General features: G+C 40.8%; 1 protein-coding gene across 1 annotated transcript in view; it reads right to left on the bottom strand.

Annotated features, from left to right (window-relative positions):
• Nucleotides 1–12795: 12795 nt before the first annotated feature.
• Nucleotides 12796–18199, bottom strand: part of pipox (pipecolic acid oxidase) — a 31950-nt gene continuing 26546 nt past the window's right edge. The window contains exon 8 of the mRNA XM_004572783.4: nucleotides 12796–13374. Coding sequence (XP_004572840.2) covers nucleotides 13244–13374 — 131 coding nt within the window. The 3' untranslated portion in view covers nucleotides 12796–13243. The remainder of the gene's footprint in view (nucleotides 13375–18199) is intronic.

Below are 18199 nucleotides of genomic sequence, written 5' to 3'. Positions count from 1 at the left end.
CAGCCCCACAGAATAATCCCTGCTTGTCTGTGCGGATGGTTTTCTTTAGGTCATCCTCCAAATACAGCCGGTCAAGTTGTCAGAGCGCTCGGTTTTGGATTCATCTGACCACTTTTTTTTCTGAATCTTTTAGATCTCCACTGCCAAACATAAGATGGGCCTGTACATGCGCCTTCTTGAGCAGTGGGGACCTTGCTGTTGGTGACAAGAATTAATGCAAAAAATTCATAAGCAACTAAGAAAACTGAGACATTAATTAGAAATGAGCTATATTCTCCTCTAACATTTCATATTTATTGCATGTTTGGGAGAATGTGTAAAGGTTGGCCTCATGCAGTTTCCCTTCACAGGTCAAATGTGATTCGCCCTTCGTCAGTGGCTCCCCACATGCAGCGTAGTGCCACTGACAAGCAAAAGCCAGCAGGAAGCAACTGGAGGTGAGGTCAGATCATCTGTGGAGCTGGAAACTGAAATGGAGGCTTTTTTTAATAGGGAACATTCCCAAGCTGCAAACAGGCTGTTCAGCTTCACCTCTCATAACACATCAGATCGGCAGCTTGCTGCATCAGCACTTCCTGGTTGGGGAACTGTCAATTTCAGGCACTTCTCTCGGGTGTTAATAGCTTGTAGTTCTCTTCTGTCTGGAGTGAAATGAAAAGCTTACTGCCTTAAACAGCAACAGCCATTCTCTCTTTGAATTAGTGTAAAAATGAAGCATGAATTATTCCAATCCATCTTAGTCCTTCCTCTGGCTCATTGTCCTAGAAATCCTTCAAGTGGATTACAGATTACTGTCAGCAACCTTTGTCCTTCCTTAATCAAAATTACTTGAGCCCATTCAGTATTCAGGAACTGAATGATGAGATTCGGCCTTTCAAACACTGTAGCACATCTCTGCGGGCTCGGGGGGAGGGGACTGAGGTGGACTCGGATGACAGAGGGAGCGATAGTGGAAAGGCAAGCATGCCTTTTCCCTGGAGAGAGACGGTGACAAGAAGGTGCCATAAAAACATGCAATGCTTTCAGTGTTTTCTCCTGGATGCCTTGCCAGCTCATTACCCTTCCAAATGTAGCTGCTGTTTCTGTCTTTCCCCTTGGGCTCCTTGGCTGACAGTCCATCTTGTTTTCTGGCTGACTTGTAGTCGTTGCCTCTGACCTTGTGTCAAGCGTACCACAGAAACCCCTCTGAACTGTCATCTGCTCTGGACGATGAGGTCCTCGATGGTGATTTTTTTTTTCTTTTCACAATGGTCTCAGTGTGTCATGTATGACATCTGATTACTTTAATTATTGAGTATAAATTGTTTATAAAATGTCAGAAAGTAGTGAAATATTATACCCTTGTGATATTTAGTATTTTTAGTTCAGCTTCATCTGTTTTGTTTTCCCACAAAAAAATACTTTAACATCATGATGTAAAAATGTGAAACTTTTTACTAGAGGGCATTCTTCACATTCATCAAAGTTTCCTTTGTATCCATAAATCTGATTTAGATAAAATAGTATAGAAGACAAACCCAGGTATCTTTCTTTTATCTGAATTTACTCACCCCGACATTGGCAATCGAATAAGCAGCTATACTAAGCTGGTTATCACCTCAGTAACTCAAACCAGATTTGCCTCTGTGTATTCTCATGTAAGAAGTGGTACTGGCAGAATCAGACCAGTCTTAAACATGTACTGGGAGCATAATGGCTGATTTTACAAAGGAAGGTAAAACTAGCATATTAGAAAATATGAAGATGTTAAATGCACATTACAGGGTGAATACTGTAGACAATGCTACTGAAAACCTTTAAACGACATTCCTACTATCTGCACAGGTCTGTGAGGAATTTCCAGGACTTTTATTTTTCAGAGAAGTTATTGATGAGCAGATGATGATTTCATATTTCTTCATTTCTAATCTTGAACATAACCAGGTTAGGTCTAAAAGAAGAAGTGACCCATCTTTGTAGTACAGAAAACCCAATGTAACTCTAAAGTTACCCGGATAAGCCCAACTCATCGTACAGGCCTCTGGTCCAGTATTCTGTATACAAAAGTATGATGTGAACACTTTGGTGCACAAATACTAAAAACAGACTTCACATTAACCTCCTAAGACCCGAACGCTTCCACGGCATTCACTTTTAATTTTTCTTTGATATTTGGGCTGATTGGGGCCTGATGAATGTAAAAACAAAGAATTACCAGATTTTATTTTTTACCTTATTTTTGTTTCTAAGAAAAATAAGAGCCACATATGAGGATATTCGTTTAAAATTTTGAAAGAACTGTAGCAGTATAATGTCCTCGTAGGTGGATATCAGGCCCTTCTAGAGCAAAATTGAGCATTTTGGTCTAAATAACCCAAAATGTGACGTCCACATATGTGGATGCCAGGTCCTAGGAGGCTGTCAAGATAAGTACTGCCCCGCTGGTTGCTGCAGATGGAAGACAGGTGGAGAGGTGTAGGTGTGGAACCAGGGATCCACCCCAAGGGTCAGATACAGGGAAGTAGAACCCGGATGGAAAAACACCAGACACTCACTCGGATCAAGACAGGGACGTCTAAAGAGCAACTAAACTTATGAAATGAAAAATCTTCCAAAAATCCTATAATTTTGAATTGGGAACAGGGAGTAGCATGTTCCATACTTGGATGTATTTTAATAATTTACAAAAAGATGACAGAAAAAAAGAGCAGTAGTAAAGATTAGTTCTAAATGCTGAGCGGCAATCTTCTAGAGCTGGCTGATAGAAAAGGATGTGCAGTACATTACCACAGTAGATTTGAAATGAAACAATTCAACTGAGTTCAATTTTATTTATACAGCGCCAAATCACAACCACAGTCACCTCAAGGTTCTTTATATTGTAAGGTAAAGTCTCTACAATGAACATGCAATTAAACTCTTAGCTTTAATTAAGAAGGTTAAACAAACATATTCAATTAACTGACAAGGAATGCTTACTATCTTTATACACAGCTCTCTAGTTTCAGGGGCTCACTCAAAAACCATTTCACTGACAGGTTTAGAATACTCCTTTGTGTTTTCTTAATAAACTAACCAGGTTTCAAGCCTGGAGAGGTTTTTACATTTGACATTTGTAACTGGAAGCTGTTTGGAATAAAATTACATGCAGCTTGATTGGAATGCACAAAAACTCCTTAATTGAGGTAAGAAGAACTTCACAAGTGGCCAAATACAGTTTTGATAGATTACTGAAAATTGTCCAAGTTGACCATAATGATTTCTTATTTAACACTTATATTACAAAGTGTTCACCACATAATCCAAACACAGTAAAGGCTGATTGCACAAACGCTGAGTGAGAGAAAGGTACAGTACATTCTTTAGTGGAAGACATCCTTGTTGATTTTATAGATTCTTCTGGGTGAAAATGAATGAAGTGAAGCAATGGTGCCAGACAATTTTTAATTTTATACACCAAACGCATAAACAAAAAAAAAAAAAACCAAAACAATAAAAACTCATTAAGTGATGCCAGTTTAGTATGGCATATGAGAAAGAATCGTCGTGTGCATCTTAGCAGCATCCATGTAAAGGCAGCCTCTAATGTCCCCTTTTCTATGTGCTTTCCATCTGACGTTCACTGGTGATGGATACATCAGAGAGCAACTTGAGGTTAGTATTTTGCCCCTGGATATTTGGCGTACTCCATGCTCCTCCTCTAAAATGAGTTTATATCCAAAATGTTTCTGCAAAGTTTTGGACGTCACTGTAATGTTCAGTAATCAGCACCTCCTTGTCTTCTGGCTGCATCCCAGGAAATTTGAAGCCTGTATTTAACCACTATTTTTTTATTTTCAGATTCAGTTTTTAGTTTAGTTTTAGTTAACTGTAATAACTTTGGAGGTGAGATATCCCCACAGTTCACTCCTTGCACTTTGGGGTTTTACCTACTGGACAAGACCATTGGATCAAGACCTTCCCTGTGTCTTTGGGTCCAGACTGTCATTTGTGCCTAAGCAGTAAATGACACATCAGAGTATTTAATCTTCTTGGAGTCACTGGGTGGGATGCTGGAGAATGCGCTGACTGGGCAACAATGATCTGACCTCTAATTTCCTGCTTTTAAATTCAGACTGAGGTTATTGTACTGCCATAAAAATCTTACTAACATGATAGTCAAAGGAGCTTGGAAAGAAAAGCGTCTGGACTTCTTTAAGTTGCTTGAAGACGTTTCACCTCTCATCTGAGAAGCTTCTTCAGTTCTAAGGTCAAATGGTGGAGAGTCCCAGATATAAACCTAGTGGGAGTAACCCCCCACAGAGGGACAAAAGGACCCCCCCACACCTTAGAACTGAAGAAGCTTCTCGGATGAGAGGTGAAACGTCTTCAAGCAACTTAAAGAAGTCCAGACGCTTTTCTTTGCAAGCTCCTTTGACTACGATGACCTGGATGACTGAGAACCTTCACAGACTTACTAACATGATGTCTAACCAGATACTTACTCTGGATGACATGACCTCGGTCTCCACAAACACTGTGAGGAATCTTAGAGTTTTATTTCTTTACTTTTTCCATCCATCCATCTTCTTCCACTTATCTGGGGCCGGGTTGCGGGGGCAGCAGCCTAAGCAGAGAGATGTCTACATTACCTGTTACTTGATTGCACTACCTAGAGGGTTATAAACACGTAGTGTGTGACTGAAGAAGAAACACCTCCAGCTTGTCCGGGGGAACACCAAGGCGTTCCCAGGCCAGCTGAGAGATATAATTTCTCCAGCACGTTCTGGGTCTGCCCCAGGGCCTCCTCCCGGTCCCCAGCAGGCATCCTTTGTCAGATGTCTGGACCACCTCAACTGGCTATGTGGAGGAGCAGCGGCTCTACTCTGAGCCCCTTCCGGATGGCTGAACTTCCCACCCTATCTCTAAGGGAGAGGCCCTCCGCCGTTCGAAGGAAGCCCATTTCTGCAGGTTGTATCTTTCAGTCACTACCCACAGCTCATGGCCATAGGTGAGGGTACGGACATAGATTGAACGATAAATTGAGAGCTTCGCTGTTACACTCAGCTCTCTCTTCACCACAGCGCACTGGTATAGCGTCCGCATCACTGCAGCCTCAGCACTAATCCGTGCTGCTTTTCAATGCACAGACTTTAAAGACTTCATAGTATCATGTTACCTCAATAGAGTACTACACTCTCAAACTGCAGGCTTACTTCCTGTGGTTCCTACAGTATTTAAAAGTACAATGCTAGGCTGAGCCTTCAGCTTTCAGGCCCCTCTTCCGTGGAACCAGCTTCCAGTTTGCTTTGGTAAGAAGTGCATTCATTTATTTTCCGGCCCTCTTTGTCTTTGAAATGGAAAACTTTGAATTGTTGAATTAAAGGAGATGAATCATCCCACGAGTGTATTAAAGAGAACTGGCAGTTTATTCCATCTGTTCAGTTCTTCTTTGATACTGTTTAGTATTGGAGTAAAATCATATATATTAAATATATCATTTGGAATGACTGAAACTTTAATGTTATTGTTAAACTGAGTTGAGTAGTTACAGCATACAGGCACACATAGTAAAATGAATTAGAGGCAAAAAAACAAAAAACTGCTAATAAAACTGTGAACTTGCAGGAAGGAGACTGAGGGATTTATTAGATATAACAAGATGTCACCAGCATATAGACTGAGTTTATGATTGGAATTAGTTTTAATGCCTGAAAATCTCTCATGCTGTTTTGTATGAAAAATGCATCCTTGCCTAGTAACTAATTTTTAATTTTGAAATTAAAACTGACAGATGGGTTCAGGTAGAGGTGGAGTTCATTAAGGGTCAGGCCTGACTCTTTTTAACGTTTGCAATTCGATGGTGAGAACCTGAAAAGGTAAAAGTATGCTTTGGAAAGAAAAAAGAAAGAGTCGGTCGGGCATGTGCAGGGATAAAGGGTGGGGAGAAAGCCCCTTGTAATAGAGAGTTCAAGCAGAGTGGAATTGATGGAGAGAAGAGAATAATATTAGGAATGACTTGCAATAGATGTCTACATTACCTGTTACGTGATTGCACTACCTAGAGGGGGCTATATACACGTAGTGTGTGACTGAAGAAGAAACACTCAATGCATCATGGGAATCTGCCAGCAGCCGAGACCTATTACAGCATAACTAAAGAAGGATTCAGGGTCACCTGATCTAACCCTAACTAAATGCTGCAAAAAGGAAAGTAGAAGAGGGACCTGAAAGCTGAAGTCTCTGCTAAAATGGGAGATTTTACTTTTAAATACTCTGCAATTAAGCCCGCAGACAGTGAAGTGCTCTAATGGGATGATATGGTACTATAAGGTCATTAAGATAAGATTGGGGCCTGATCATTCAACACTTTGAGTGTGAGAAGCAGGACTTTAAATTCGATTATGGATTTAACAGGGAGCCAAGGAAGAGAATAAGAATTCAGCTGTAAACACAGAGGCATCGTGGTTTATGCATGGAAAAAAAACCCTGATCAGTCATCTTGTGATGCAACATACATCCTCTCTATCCTCTAAAAATAGATTTTTGACCATAATCTCGAAATTTCGACTTTATTCTCAAAATGATCAATAATATTTTTTTAATGTGGCCCTAATACTCGCAGAGATCAGTAGATCCCAGTCCTCAGAAAACATTTCACAAACAGACTTGTTGCAACAACAGTGTCCTCCTGTTATGGTACCATGCTAGGATTCAGCGCTTTAGAGCGGCCCATGGGATGGCTGCAGCTCAGGCAGTAGAGCACATCATCTAACTAATCAGAAGGTTGGTGGTTTGATTCTTGTCTGCATGCCAAAGTATCCTTGGGCAAGACACTGAAAACCAAGTTGCTCTGTGCTGTGTTAATTTGATTGTGAATGCTAAATATAAAACAGAGTAGAAAGAGGTGCTTGCATGAACAGGTGAATGATGCATGTTGTATAAAGTGCTCAAGTAGAGAAGTACTCCATAAGAACCAGTCCATTTTAAAAGTCTTGAGTGCTTCACAAGAAGGCAGCTGCTCTTCTTTTTAGTTTGTGAAGATGTTTCACCTTTCATCTGAGAAGATGAAACGTTTTAAAACAACTGATGGAGAGTCCCAGGTATTTAACCCCTTGTGGGGTTAAAGTTCTTGAAGGTCATAATTTTGTTAGCAATTGCAGTCATGTTGGGATAGAGCATTGAACCCTGTCCTATTAAATGCAGCTGCTTTAACCTTTGAGACAAAGCAAACATGGTTTCCTTGAACTAACACACTTAATGGAGCTCAGCTATCTCCTATGCCATCTATCCAATTTACAAGTCTTTTATGCATATGCTGCATTGCAAAGTGCACTCATAGTGATAGCTGGGTCCATTGTCTCTCTGGGATTTCTTATTTAACTCCTATAGTGTAGATGTCCTGCCGAAAACACTCCGTCAGGTTGGCCTGTAAATATTCATCATCACAACTACTCTCTTTGCATTTCGCAGAAATATCCGTTATGATCACTTATGCTTGCATTGGCCTGAAACCATCATGACAGCATCTTCTCACCACAGTGAGAGAGACAAACTGACGTGACACTTGCAGTAAGCTTGGCCAAGTGGAAAATACTGCTGCTGTCACTCTCAGTGGCTCAGTGTCTGCATGTCTCTTCTAGCTTTCCAGTCTCACAGCAGCGAGTGGAAACTGAGTTCTGCTGGCTCACTCCCTTCTGGGAAATCGTTTTTTAAAGAAATGGTACTTCTGTCTGGTCCTCTACATTCTGGTTGATATTAACAAAGTTAACATTTTAAACATATTGAGTGAAAATTAACTCAGGAAGCCCATATCTGCAAAAAAATATTGAAAACTCATCTATTAAGTCAAAATAGCTGACATGCTCTTGAATGTCACTCCAGGAGACATTTTTGTACATCTTGAGATATTAAAGAATGCCAAAAGTCAAATTTCGCACATCTAGTTCAAATGTAACACTGTTGTTGCTTCATTGGTACATGTTATTGGGTGTCAGCACAGACACTAATAAGACCAAGACAACACAAAAGCCTTCATCACTTTGGAGGTGTGTGCCAAGTTTCTCACTTTTAAACTTTTTTGTCCCCTTAAATACTTCCTGTTTCTTGGTGAGTTGCCATGCCGACAGGATGTTTTCATAAAAAGCATCAGGGTCAAAAGTTCAGACCATGTTTAAGATGAATCCAGTCAACCTGCGAGGAGTAGTACACGAAAGCATAAAACATGACGCTGCATGTTTCTACCAGGTTACACTCCAAATATTTCTATTGGCTTATAGTCTTGGTATATATTGTGACTGTTGTCACAAGTTGGACCTTATTATTCATCAGAAGTTTGGCAAGATTGAACAATGTACGTGTGAATGACAGAAAATTACAGCTTTATGATGACTGATTGAACATGCCCCACAATGAAAAGTCAACAGCTTTACACTTTGTACTAGCGTCACCAAAGTCTGTAGCTGAGACAGACCAAATATGAAGTTTTCCTTTTGATCCCTAGAAGAAATCTGAAGAAGTACGCTGTCTGAAAATCACAATAAAGTCTTTTTAAAATCAAAATGGCAGAGGTCCTTTTGAGTTTGGTTATTGTTTTGGGGTTTGGGGTGTTACACATTTGTGCCAGATGGTGGAACAGTGGAGCTATGGTGCCATTTTTACCCTCCCTGTTTGAAATCCATCAACATATGCAGATTTTCATCTATTTGAGAGCATATTTTGGTCCTCAAAATAAAAAACAGAGCAGTATCTGCTCTGGTTGGTTGTTGGTACATGGGACTTAATAATTACATTTAAATAATTCAAAAGTTATTTTTAGAAGATAAATTGTGTGTGTTTTTTAGTATATCATGAATATTTCTGATGACTTGATCCTTTTTCTTCACTTTTACCCTGCATACAGGACAACTGGACAGAAAACAGGACAAAGCACTTTCCTTGCTGTGTAGGTACTGTTCATTGTGTATATCAGTGCTTTCACCACTAAAAACATTTACAGGATGAATGGTAAAATGTTCTGTAGAGTTGCTGATAAAATTACACAGCTTTAAGTTTTTGCTTGCTTATATGAATCATTATTGGTAGTTATACTGACACACGAGTCTCTGGACAGAGCCTTGTGTGCATAATAAGTAATGCCATAGGTGAACCACGAGGCATTACTTATTCAGGACCTTAAAAGGTGCCAGAGTTATATTAGGGGAGCCATGAATACTCTTCATATACAACAGTAAGATGTAATTTTACGAGCTAGATATTGTTCTGTAAGCAATGTTTCAGTTGATGGTTATTCGTAGTTAAATATTTGCATTTGCATGTTTAATGTAATTCTAATTCTTGCATTTGTATAATGTCTCTTTGCTCCCATTTGCAGTCACTTAGAGGCAAGGGAGCAAATGGCTCAGTGATCTCTGTCGTTTCACTGCATAATTTTCCCATTCCCACTGATGGCCTTGGATGGCATCCATTGTAACAGGGCCTCTGATTAGTGATTAAAATGTTTACTAGTACATGGGGAAATGGAGCTAGGCAATAGTCCACCTCCATAGCCTAAGCACGCAGCTCTAAGCACGCAGCTCTAAGCACGCAGCTCTAAGCACGCAGCTCTAAGCACGCAGCTCTAAGCACGCAGCTCTAAGCACGCAGCTCTAAGCACGCAGCTCTAAGCACGCAGCTAGCTTCACACAGACAGATTGCTCAGTGGCTGATGTCTTTTTTAACACCATTTAGTTGATAAAAGTTCCTGAAGGCTCTGGACGTTGTAGGGCTGTCCTGGTTGACACGCCTCTGCAATGTTGCGTGGAGATCAGGGGCAGTACCTGTGGACTGGCAGACCGGGGTGGTGGTCCCCATCTTTAAGAAAGGGGACCGGAGGGTGTGTTCCAACTACAGGGGGATCACACTCCTCAGCCTCCCTGGGAAAGTCTATGCCAGGGTGCTGGAAAGGAGAGTTCGTCCGTTAGTCGAACCTCGGATACAGGAGGAACAATGCGGTTTTCGTCCTGGTCGCGGAACACTGGACCAGCTCTTTATCCTCTCCAGGATACTTGAGGGTGCATGGGAGTTTGCCCAACCAGTGTACATGTGTTTTGTGGACTTGGAGAAGGCATTCGACCGTGTCCCTCGGGGTGTCCTGTGGGAGGTGTTGCGGGAATATGGGGTGTCTGGCCCATTGCTACGGGCCATTCGATCCCTATACAACCGTTGCAAGAGCTTGGTTCGCATTGCCGGCAATAAGTCGGACTCGTTCCTGGTGGGTGATGGGCTCCGCCAGGGCTGCCCTTTGTCTCCGGTTCTGTTCATAATTTTTATGGACAGGATTTCTAGGCGCAGCCAAGTGGCGGAGGGCTTTCGCTTTGGTGGCCTCAGAATCTCATCTCTGATTTTTGCAGATGATGTGGTTCTGTTGGCTTCATTGGGTGAGGGCCTCCAGCTCGCACTGGAACGGTTCGCAGCCGAGTGTGAAGCAGCGGGAATGAGGATCAGCACCTCCAAATCTGAGGCAATGGTTCTCAGCCGGAAAAGGGTGGAGTGCCCACTCCAGGTCGGGGATGAGTTCCTGCCCCAAGTGGAGGAGTTCAAGTATCTCGGGGTCTTGTTCGCGAGTGATGGGAGAAGGGAGCCGGAGATCGACAGACGGATTGGGGCTGCAGCTGCAGTAATGCAGCTGCACCGGTCCGTCGTGGTGAAGAGGGAGCTGAGTGTAAAAGCGAAGCTCTCAATTTACCGGTCGATCTACGTCCCTACCCTCACCTATGGCCACGAGCTGTGGGTAGTGACCGAAAGAACGAGATCGCGGATACAAGCGACAGAAATGAGCTTCCTCCGAAGGGTGGCTGGCCTCTCCCTTAGAGATAGGGTGAGAAGTTCAGCCATCCGGGAGGGGCTCAGAGTAGAGCCGCTACATCGAAAGGAGCCACCTGAGGTGGTTCGGGCATCTGACAAGGATGCCCCCTGGGCGCCTCCTGGGTGAGGTGTTCCAGGCATGTCCCACCGGGAGGAGGCCCCGGGGCAGACCCAGGACACGCTGGAGAGATTATATCTCTCGGCTGGCCTGGGAACGCCTTGGTATTCCCCCGGATAAGCTGGAGGAGGTGGCTGGGGAAAGGGAGGTCTGGGCCTCTTTGCTTAGGCTGCTGCCCCCGCGACCCGGCCCCGGACGAAGCGGATGAAGATGGATGGATGGATGGATGGATAGTTGATAAAATGATGGAAATCCAGGGAGGGTGGGTCACTGATGCATCATCCATCCATCCACCCATCCATGTATACACGCATACATATAATGAATATGTCATTAATTGTTGAATTTACAATAGCTCAACAATGTGGGATTACAGTGTTGCGTTGTGTTGTTTGACCAGAAAATAAAACAACAGTGATAACAGCCCCCCATTGAAAACCTTTACAGAGTCTGACCCTGGTGTGTGTGGTGCAGGATGGGGGTGAGCGCGACACACTGTAGCCACTAGTCTCACAGAATGACTTACAGAATGAATGAATTAATAAAAGATGTTTCATAAAATACATTTAAAAAGATGACTGACAAACATTGTAAAAGATAAAAGTATTCCTCTCTATTTAAATTAAGATGGATTATGTCCCAAAAAATGTTCATGTGAAAATGTGCTAAAGATAAATATAACTGAAGCAGAATTACATAAACTGAGTAAAACATGCAATGAATTCTATCCATGTCTGACTGAATGTTTCAATGTGAATTCTCTGTGTTAAGAATAACAAAGTGAATGTAATGAAATGATTTTAAAGTTTAACCTTTGTGTTTGTTAACTCTTGTAAGTCTGTGGGTGGGTGGTCACTGGATGTCAGCAACATGATTGGACGGCCAAAATGTGTCCCCCACCTCAGCTCCAGCTGAGCTCTTCATACCAACCGACTGACAGAATCAGAGCTATTAGGACTTTTCAGTCAGAGCCGAAACCAAGAAAAACAGTTCCCCCCCCCTCGCTCTTTATCCAATGTTTTAAGTAACAAGAACCTTTTGTTCTGTTTGGGATCACTGTCAAGCTGAAAAATGAAGTTATTCCCAATCAGATGCTTTCCAAGCCACATTGGACAATAGATCCAATGACTTAGAATACTTTTCTGTAAGATCACCAACAACAATGGCTAAAATGCAACCATGCCAAAGCCTCCACTGTGTTTTACAGATGGCTCACTCACTGTTACTTACCTTACTACTGACTCCCTCCATTTGAACTGGGCCTCTTCTCCCAGTTTGCTTCTTTGTTCGTGCTGGTGTGAAGACCGTCTGTGCTGACTCCTTTGCAAAGGTTTCTTTTAATAAATCTCAGAAAAAACAGTTTGGCTTCAACACTCAATTTTATTTTTCACAACACCCTCAGGTCCTGTGTCAGGTCTTTGCTGGATTTCCCCCCCATTCATTAGGAACATGACTTTCACCAATCATCTGCCATAGTGTTTTAGGCCTGCCACATCTTTTGTCCTCAGTTTGTCAAGTTCCCTCAAACTTTTTGGGATATCTTGCACACCATGCAAAGATGTGCCGTGTTTTTAGCTAACAACTCTTTAGTAAAAAAGAACACAGTTTATGCCTGTCAAACAGTTCTGACATTTTCTTGTAGATTCAACTAAAGAAATGGGAACAGTGTTTTTGTGACAGACTGCTGATAACAAAGTGCCTAAATACACAATTTCAAATGGGTTCTTGGTCAAGTTGTCTGTTATATGCAGACACAACCCTGATTCCTGTCATGAGTCAGGTGCCTTTTTTGCTTGATTCACATTTAGGTCTGTTAGTAGCGTAAGAAACAAACAAACAAATCCTCTGAACATGGTCAGACACAAGAACTGGACTGGAAAGGAGCGAAAGTTTTATCAGAAGTCATTCAAAACTTTCCATGCTATCGTGTTTACAGACAGAATTACACATGCGCAGTAATGCTACCATAAACATGAGCCTCATCACATCTCGTAAACTTTCTACAAGCACTACTTTGTGCAAATCAACTCAGGAGCTTCAGATCAGTGGATTGATAGAGCCCATCTATAATGTTTGTATAGTAATTATGGAAATCACAAAATATTAGTTAGAAATCAGATCATGAGAGAAAGCCTATAGCCTAGTTACATGGATAACAGCACACATATTCATTATGCTTGAAAGCATTTGATTACACCTAGTGCCAAAAAAAACAAAACTTACAAAGAATACAATCATAGAATTTAAACGTAGTGATTAAATGAATTTACTAAAATTATAATTTAGCTGTTATTATTATAAAACACTCGCTGTGTTGCAGATCTATAAAGCTGAGTTCCTCTTTGACTGGAAGCGTCTTATGTGGAAAGGTGAAAGGTCATAGGAGGGCACTTCTCCCAGGCTGAGTTCGCACAGAAGCTTGCCAATGATTGGTCCAAACTTGAAGCCATGACCTGGAAAAATAAAGAAGCCTTCATAGTGAGCAAAGCACAAACATAGGTCATCAAGCTGTGTCAGATCAATTGATGTCTTCATGTGAACCAAAGCCAGGCACCTTGCAGTTAGAATAAAAATAGCCTGTATTTCTTGGGCTTTGTCTGAATAAGGCGCTGGGTTTGAGATTCACATGAGTGAACACATAAAAGAAAAGCAAAGCTGTTGCAACTCCTGTCACTGAGAATATACTCACTTTAGTGAACAACACCAAATACTAAATTAGGGGAGAGTTGTCCTTTCTTGGCGTAATGGCTTCATGTGCCTTAGCTCAGGAGTAAGATGAGAGAAATACTATTTTTAAAATGAGGCGTCACGATTCATTGTTTTTAGGGTCTGAGAAGGAAATTGTGAATATCAACGGGGCTTGAAGAATGCAGCACAGTGCCATCTGACAAAGGTCTCAAGGCTCCTGTGGATTCTGTCTGGCTTTGAAGTCATAAAAAGCTGCCTTTGACAGTTTGGACCTGTGAATTTTCATCTTGCCAGAGAAGGAGAATGGAAAACTTAGGCCAAGCCTACAGGATGATATTGTAGCCATGGCAACCGTTCTCAGTACTTGCTTGAAAGTACTTATGTCACGCATTAATGATGAATGCATGAAGTGAAGGAGAGAACAGAAGGAAACACATGTTTCTGTGTTACGATTAAAGCATGTGAACTTCCTCAAAATATGAACTTTGTGAGTGGAAGGATGGAGACTGAGCACATCCAGTACACTTAATAATTAACAATTAGTAGCATTAGTTATGATCACTAGTTATGATTGCAATTGGAAAATTGTATTTTCTCTGAAAACATGTTATCAATTTTACTGAAAGAATAAAAAACAAAACCAATGAGGCCACTACAGTAATTCAGCCCACTATTTGGGTCTGTATTTAAATAATTTAATCATCGGATGGCTCCCCTTGTAACTTGGTAGCAACAAGCAGGACCACTGATGAATCCCACTAGCCTTGGTGATCTAATAGATTTTTATTCAGTGCTACTGTGAGGCTAACATTTTTGGAGTTTCCTCTAGAAAACTATCAGGTTAATACATTTTTGACTTAATATTAGAGATGGACCGATCCGATATTACGTATCGGTATCGGTCCGATACTGACCTAAATTACTGGATCGGATATCGGAGAAAAATAAAAAATGTAATCCGATCCATTAAATATCACGAAAGCACCTCACAAAACTTGCAACGCGCCGTAACTCACCTCAGAACGTTAGCACGTCGGAGCAGTATGCATCACGTGATAGAGCGGCTGTGGCATGCGGGACCTGTCGGTGGTCTGGATAGCATTTGGAGCTTCGCTAGCAACCCGGCATTTCATCTCCGACAAAGTTATCCCCGAGAGAAGTAAAGCAAGTGTGTAAGTCCATCTCTGAATGTTTGTAAAGCATTCCTGCGTTAAGCTTAACAAGCGACTGCCTCTCTCTCCTGCTGCTACTTCAATCATGAAACTGCTTAATGATCAGCTGATCGGCTTTTCTGTCGCGAGTCCGTCTCTCTTGTTTGTTTTTGGCCCACTTTGCACCAGAAAGAGGAAACCAGCGGCTGAACAACAGCAGCACGTTTAAGCTTGATCAGCTGTTGTTAGAATGTATTTAATATTACTTTCTACTCCAGGATCTTTTTCTACGTAGCTGACGCTGGTAACTGTGCAGGGGCGGATCTAGCAAAGTTTAGCCAGGGGGGCCGATAGGGCATGAACAGGGAAAAGGGGGCACAAAGACATACTTTTCTTTCTTATTCTCATTTAAAATGTCGAGCTTTTAATAAATAATTATCTGACACCCAAAGTTTTAATTTGATGTAAAATGAATAGAAGTCAATTACTGTATATAGTGACTATTAAGTCTAATATATATACCCTAGTAAGCTATAGTACTTTTTACTTTGGGAAGGTACCATCTGTGCAGTCTGCAATTTTGTTGAAGAAAGATGTTGAATGTTAAATAATTTCCCCCAGGGATCAATAAAGGATTCTGATTCTGATCTATTTAATATTTCTTGAAAAATAATTGATTTCTGTGCATTTTTTTCACACTGCATCAAATTAAGGTTGATTACGTCGATTAAGCATCATGAGGTGGCGCGTGAGGGGTGGTTCCCTATTTTTTATTTATTTATTTTTGTTGTTGCTGGGAGTTGGAACCCTATTAGTTAGGTTGCTTAATATTTATGCTAAGTACTCTTTAAAATACCAGAATAGGGAGGATGGTGCAGGTTTAAGTTTATTAGATTGATCAGTATTGCTGAACTATGAAATTTTTTTTTTTGCATACAGGTATAACAGAATAGCTTTAGTGTAGTTGTTGTTTTAAACTTGAGTATGAACTTATACAAAATGCAGCAAGATATTTAAAAAACAGTTTTGTTGATTAAAAAACACTATATCGGATTCATATCAGTATCGGCAGATATCCAAATTTATGATATCGGTATCGGACATAAAAAAGTGGTATCGTGCCATCTCTACTTAATATTGGAAGGTCATTAATTAGCATCTACTTTATGGTCAAAGTCTTGCATGCCACTAGAAAGGCTTTAGTTTTTAATGACACTTGCTGAACTCTGTTCATAGACAGTAATTTCTGGAAGTGTTCCTGAGCCCATCTAGTGAGTTCCATTCCAGTGAGTTTCACAATCGTACATTGAGGAACATTTTTCTGAAATTGTTTGTACAATTTATAGATGCAGCTTTTGCAGGTTGGGAAATCTGTGACCATCTCTACCTCTGAGAAACTCAGCCTCTGTGTCCACCTATTACAGGAACATGCTTGGTGAGTTCTTTAAAACAAACTATTCTTTCACAAATGTTTACAAAGGCAGAATGTATAGCTATGTTTTTTTTTTTGTTTTTTTTTTACACCTGTTGCAATGATTCTGAAACACCCAGATTCAAAGATGAAGTGTGGCCTGATACTTCTGTCCATATAGTAGAAGAGTGGAGTGTAGAGAGAGCATAAACAGATAGGACAAAATACAAACTGGAAGGCAAACAATGTTCATTCTCACCAATAAATCTGTCTTTGATTTAAGGCACATAATTAAATTAAATTAATTATGGACTTCCACAAGATTTTGGATACAGTATACATGCTTTCCTTAGGCATTTGAAAGCATACCATACATTTTCATTGCATTGATACTCAACTTTATCCATGCAGCCAGATGACACACATTAATTAGTTATACTGCAGGAATGGCTTAAAGCCAAAGATCTAGATGACTTCTAATTTCCTACTTGTACATTCAAATAAACAAGATGTTTTGTTCTTGGCCCTAAAAATTGTAGCATCATGATGTGTGGTTGGCATTAACACTGACAAAAGCTGGACTCATTTTTGACCACGATAGGTCATTCCACGTGCATGTTACACAAACATGTATGACTGCCTTTTGCATTTGTGCAGTATCTCTAAAATGAGAAACATCCTACGTCAAAGTCATGCTGAAAAACTAGGATAAGCATTTACTACTTATCCCCATCTTATCTTAATAAACTCAGAGTACCCGATCACCACAAAAGACTACTAGCTTATTTGCGGTCCCTAGTCCACAGCTTTCAGGCCCCACTTCTGTGGAACCAGTTCTCAGCTTGTTTTCTATGAGACAGACACCCACGCTAGTTTTAACTTCAGGCAGAAAACTTTCTGTTTTGAGAAAGCGTATAGTTACGTTACAGTAGGTGCTGGGGGCTTCCCATGATGCACTGAGTGTTTCTTGTTCACTCACCTAAAGCGGCTTGAGGTGACTGCTGTTATGATTTGGTGCTATGTAAATAAAACTGAATGAAACTCAAATACACAGATGAAGACTTGCAGCAAAATATTCCTGGTGAAAAATGGAAGCAGTGCATGCTGGTGCACCTCTGCAGCACTTGATGCACAGGCTAAGTACAGACCTACCATTTCCTCCATGGCTGCACATGTGCATTTGGTGTGAAGCTCTACATTTTTAGCTTCATTACTCATACACCTCTAAGAATAAGAAAAAAAAACAACCCCATTAATACGTAATCTATATTTGCAACATTTTCTATTGCAGGCCTGTTAGCCCAGTGAGCGCATACTTGTCTGAGAGCAAAGCACTGGGAGCAGGATATTAATTACAGTTATAATTAGGTAAAGGACACGACTGCATGAAGACACGGAGAGGTGCCAGGAGACACTATAGATAACTGCAGGAGAGGAGAGGTGGAGTCGAGCAGGCCGCATGGGAGCCTCTGGCATGTTAATTAGAGAAGAACACAAATGTAAGAATAACGGTGGTTAAGAATCCTGATGTCTCCTGTGAGACTGAGGATACAACTATTAAGTAACTGATGGGTCCTGGAAAATCTGTCACTGGCCCCTAGAAATTCCCACTATAAATGCAGTTTACCAATCAATCAGTAAAGCTGCAATAATTTTTATACTGACCAAAAACAAATAACACTTCTGATAACTGATTCAACATTTGAGAACAAATAAAACTGGAAAGTTTTCTGCAGTAATAAAATTAAGATTTGAATGTATGAAGACAGGGATATTATTTGGACTTTTTGAAGATTTTGATAAAATTATTGCTAATTACTCAGTGCTATGTATTAACTAATTCAGACTTGACACAAAACGTACACTATTATTACACTTGTCAATAAACAATATTTCAGACTAGACCATCTTCAGCTGTTGCTGTCAAAATGTCATAAAGAATAGCAGCTTGTCAGGACTTTTGTGCTGGACTTCTTATTACTTTCTCCAAAAGGCTCCCCGAAAAACCTTCAGAGATTAGAACCAGAT

This window comes from Maylandia zebra, linkage group LG14 (assembly GCF_041146795.1).
Source record: "Maylandia zebra isolate NMK-2024a linkage group LG14, Mzebra_GT3a, whole genome shotgun sequence".
Lineage (NCBI taxonomy): Eukaryota > Metazoa > Chordata > Actinopteri > Cichliformes > Cichlidae > Maylandia > Maylandia zebra.
Note: the sequence above shows the minus strand (reverse complement) of the source record. Positions and strands in the feature narration are given on the sequence as shown.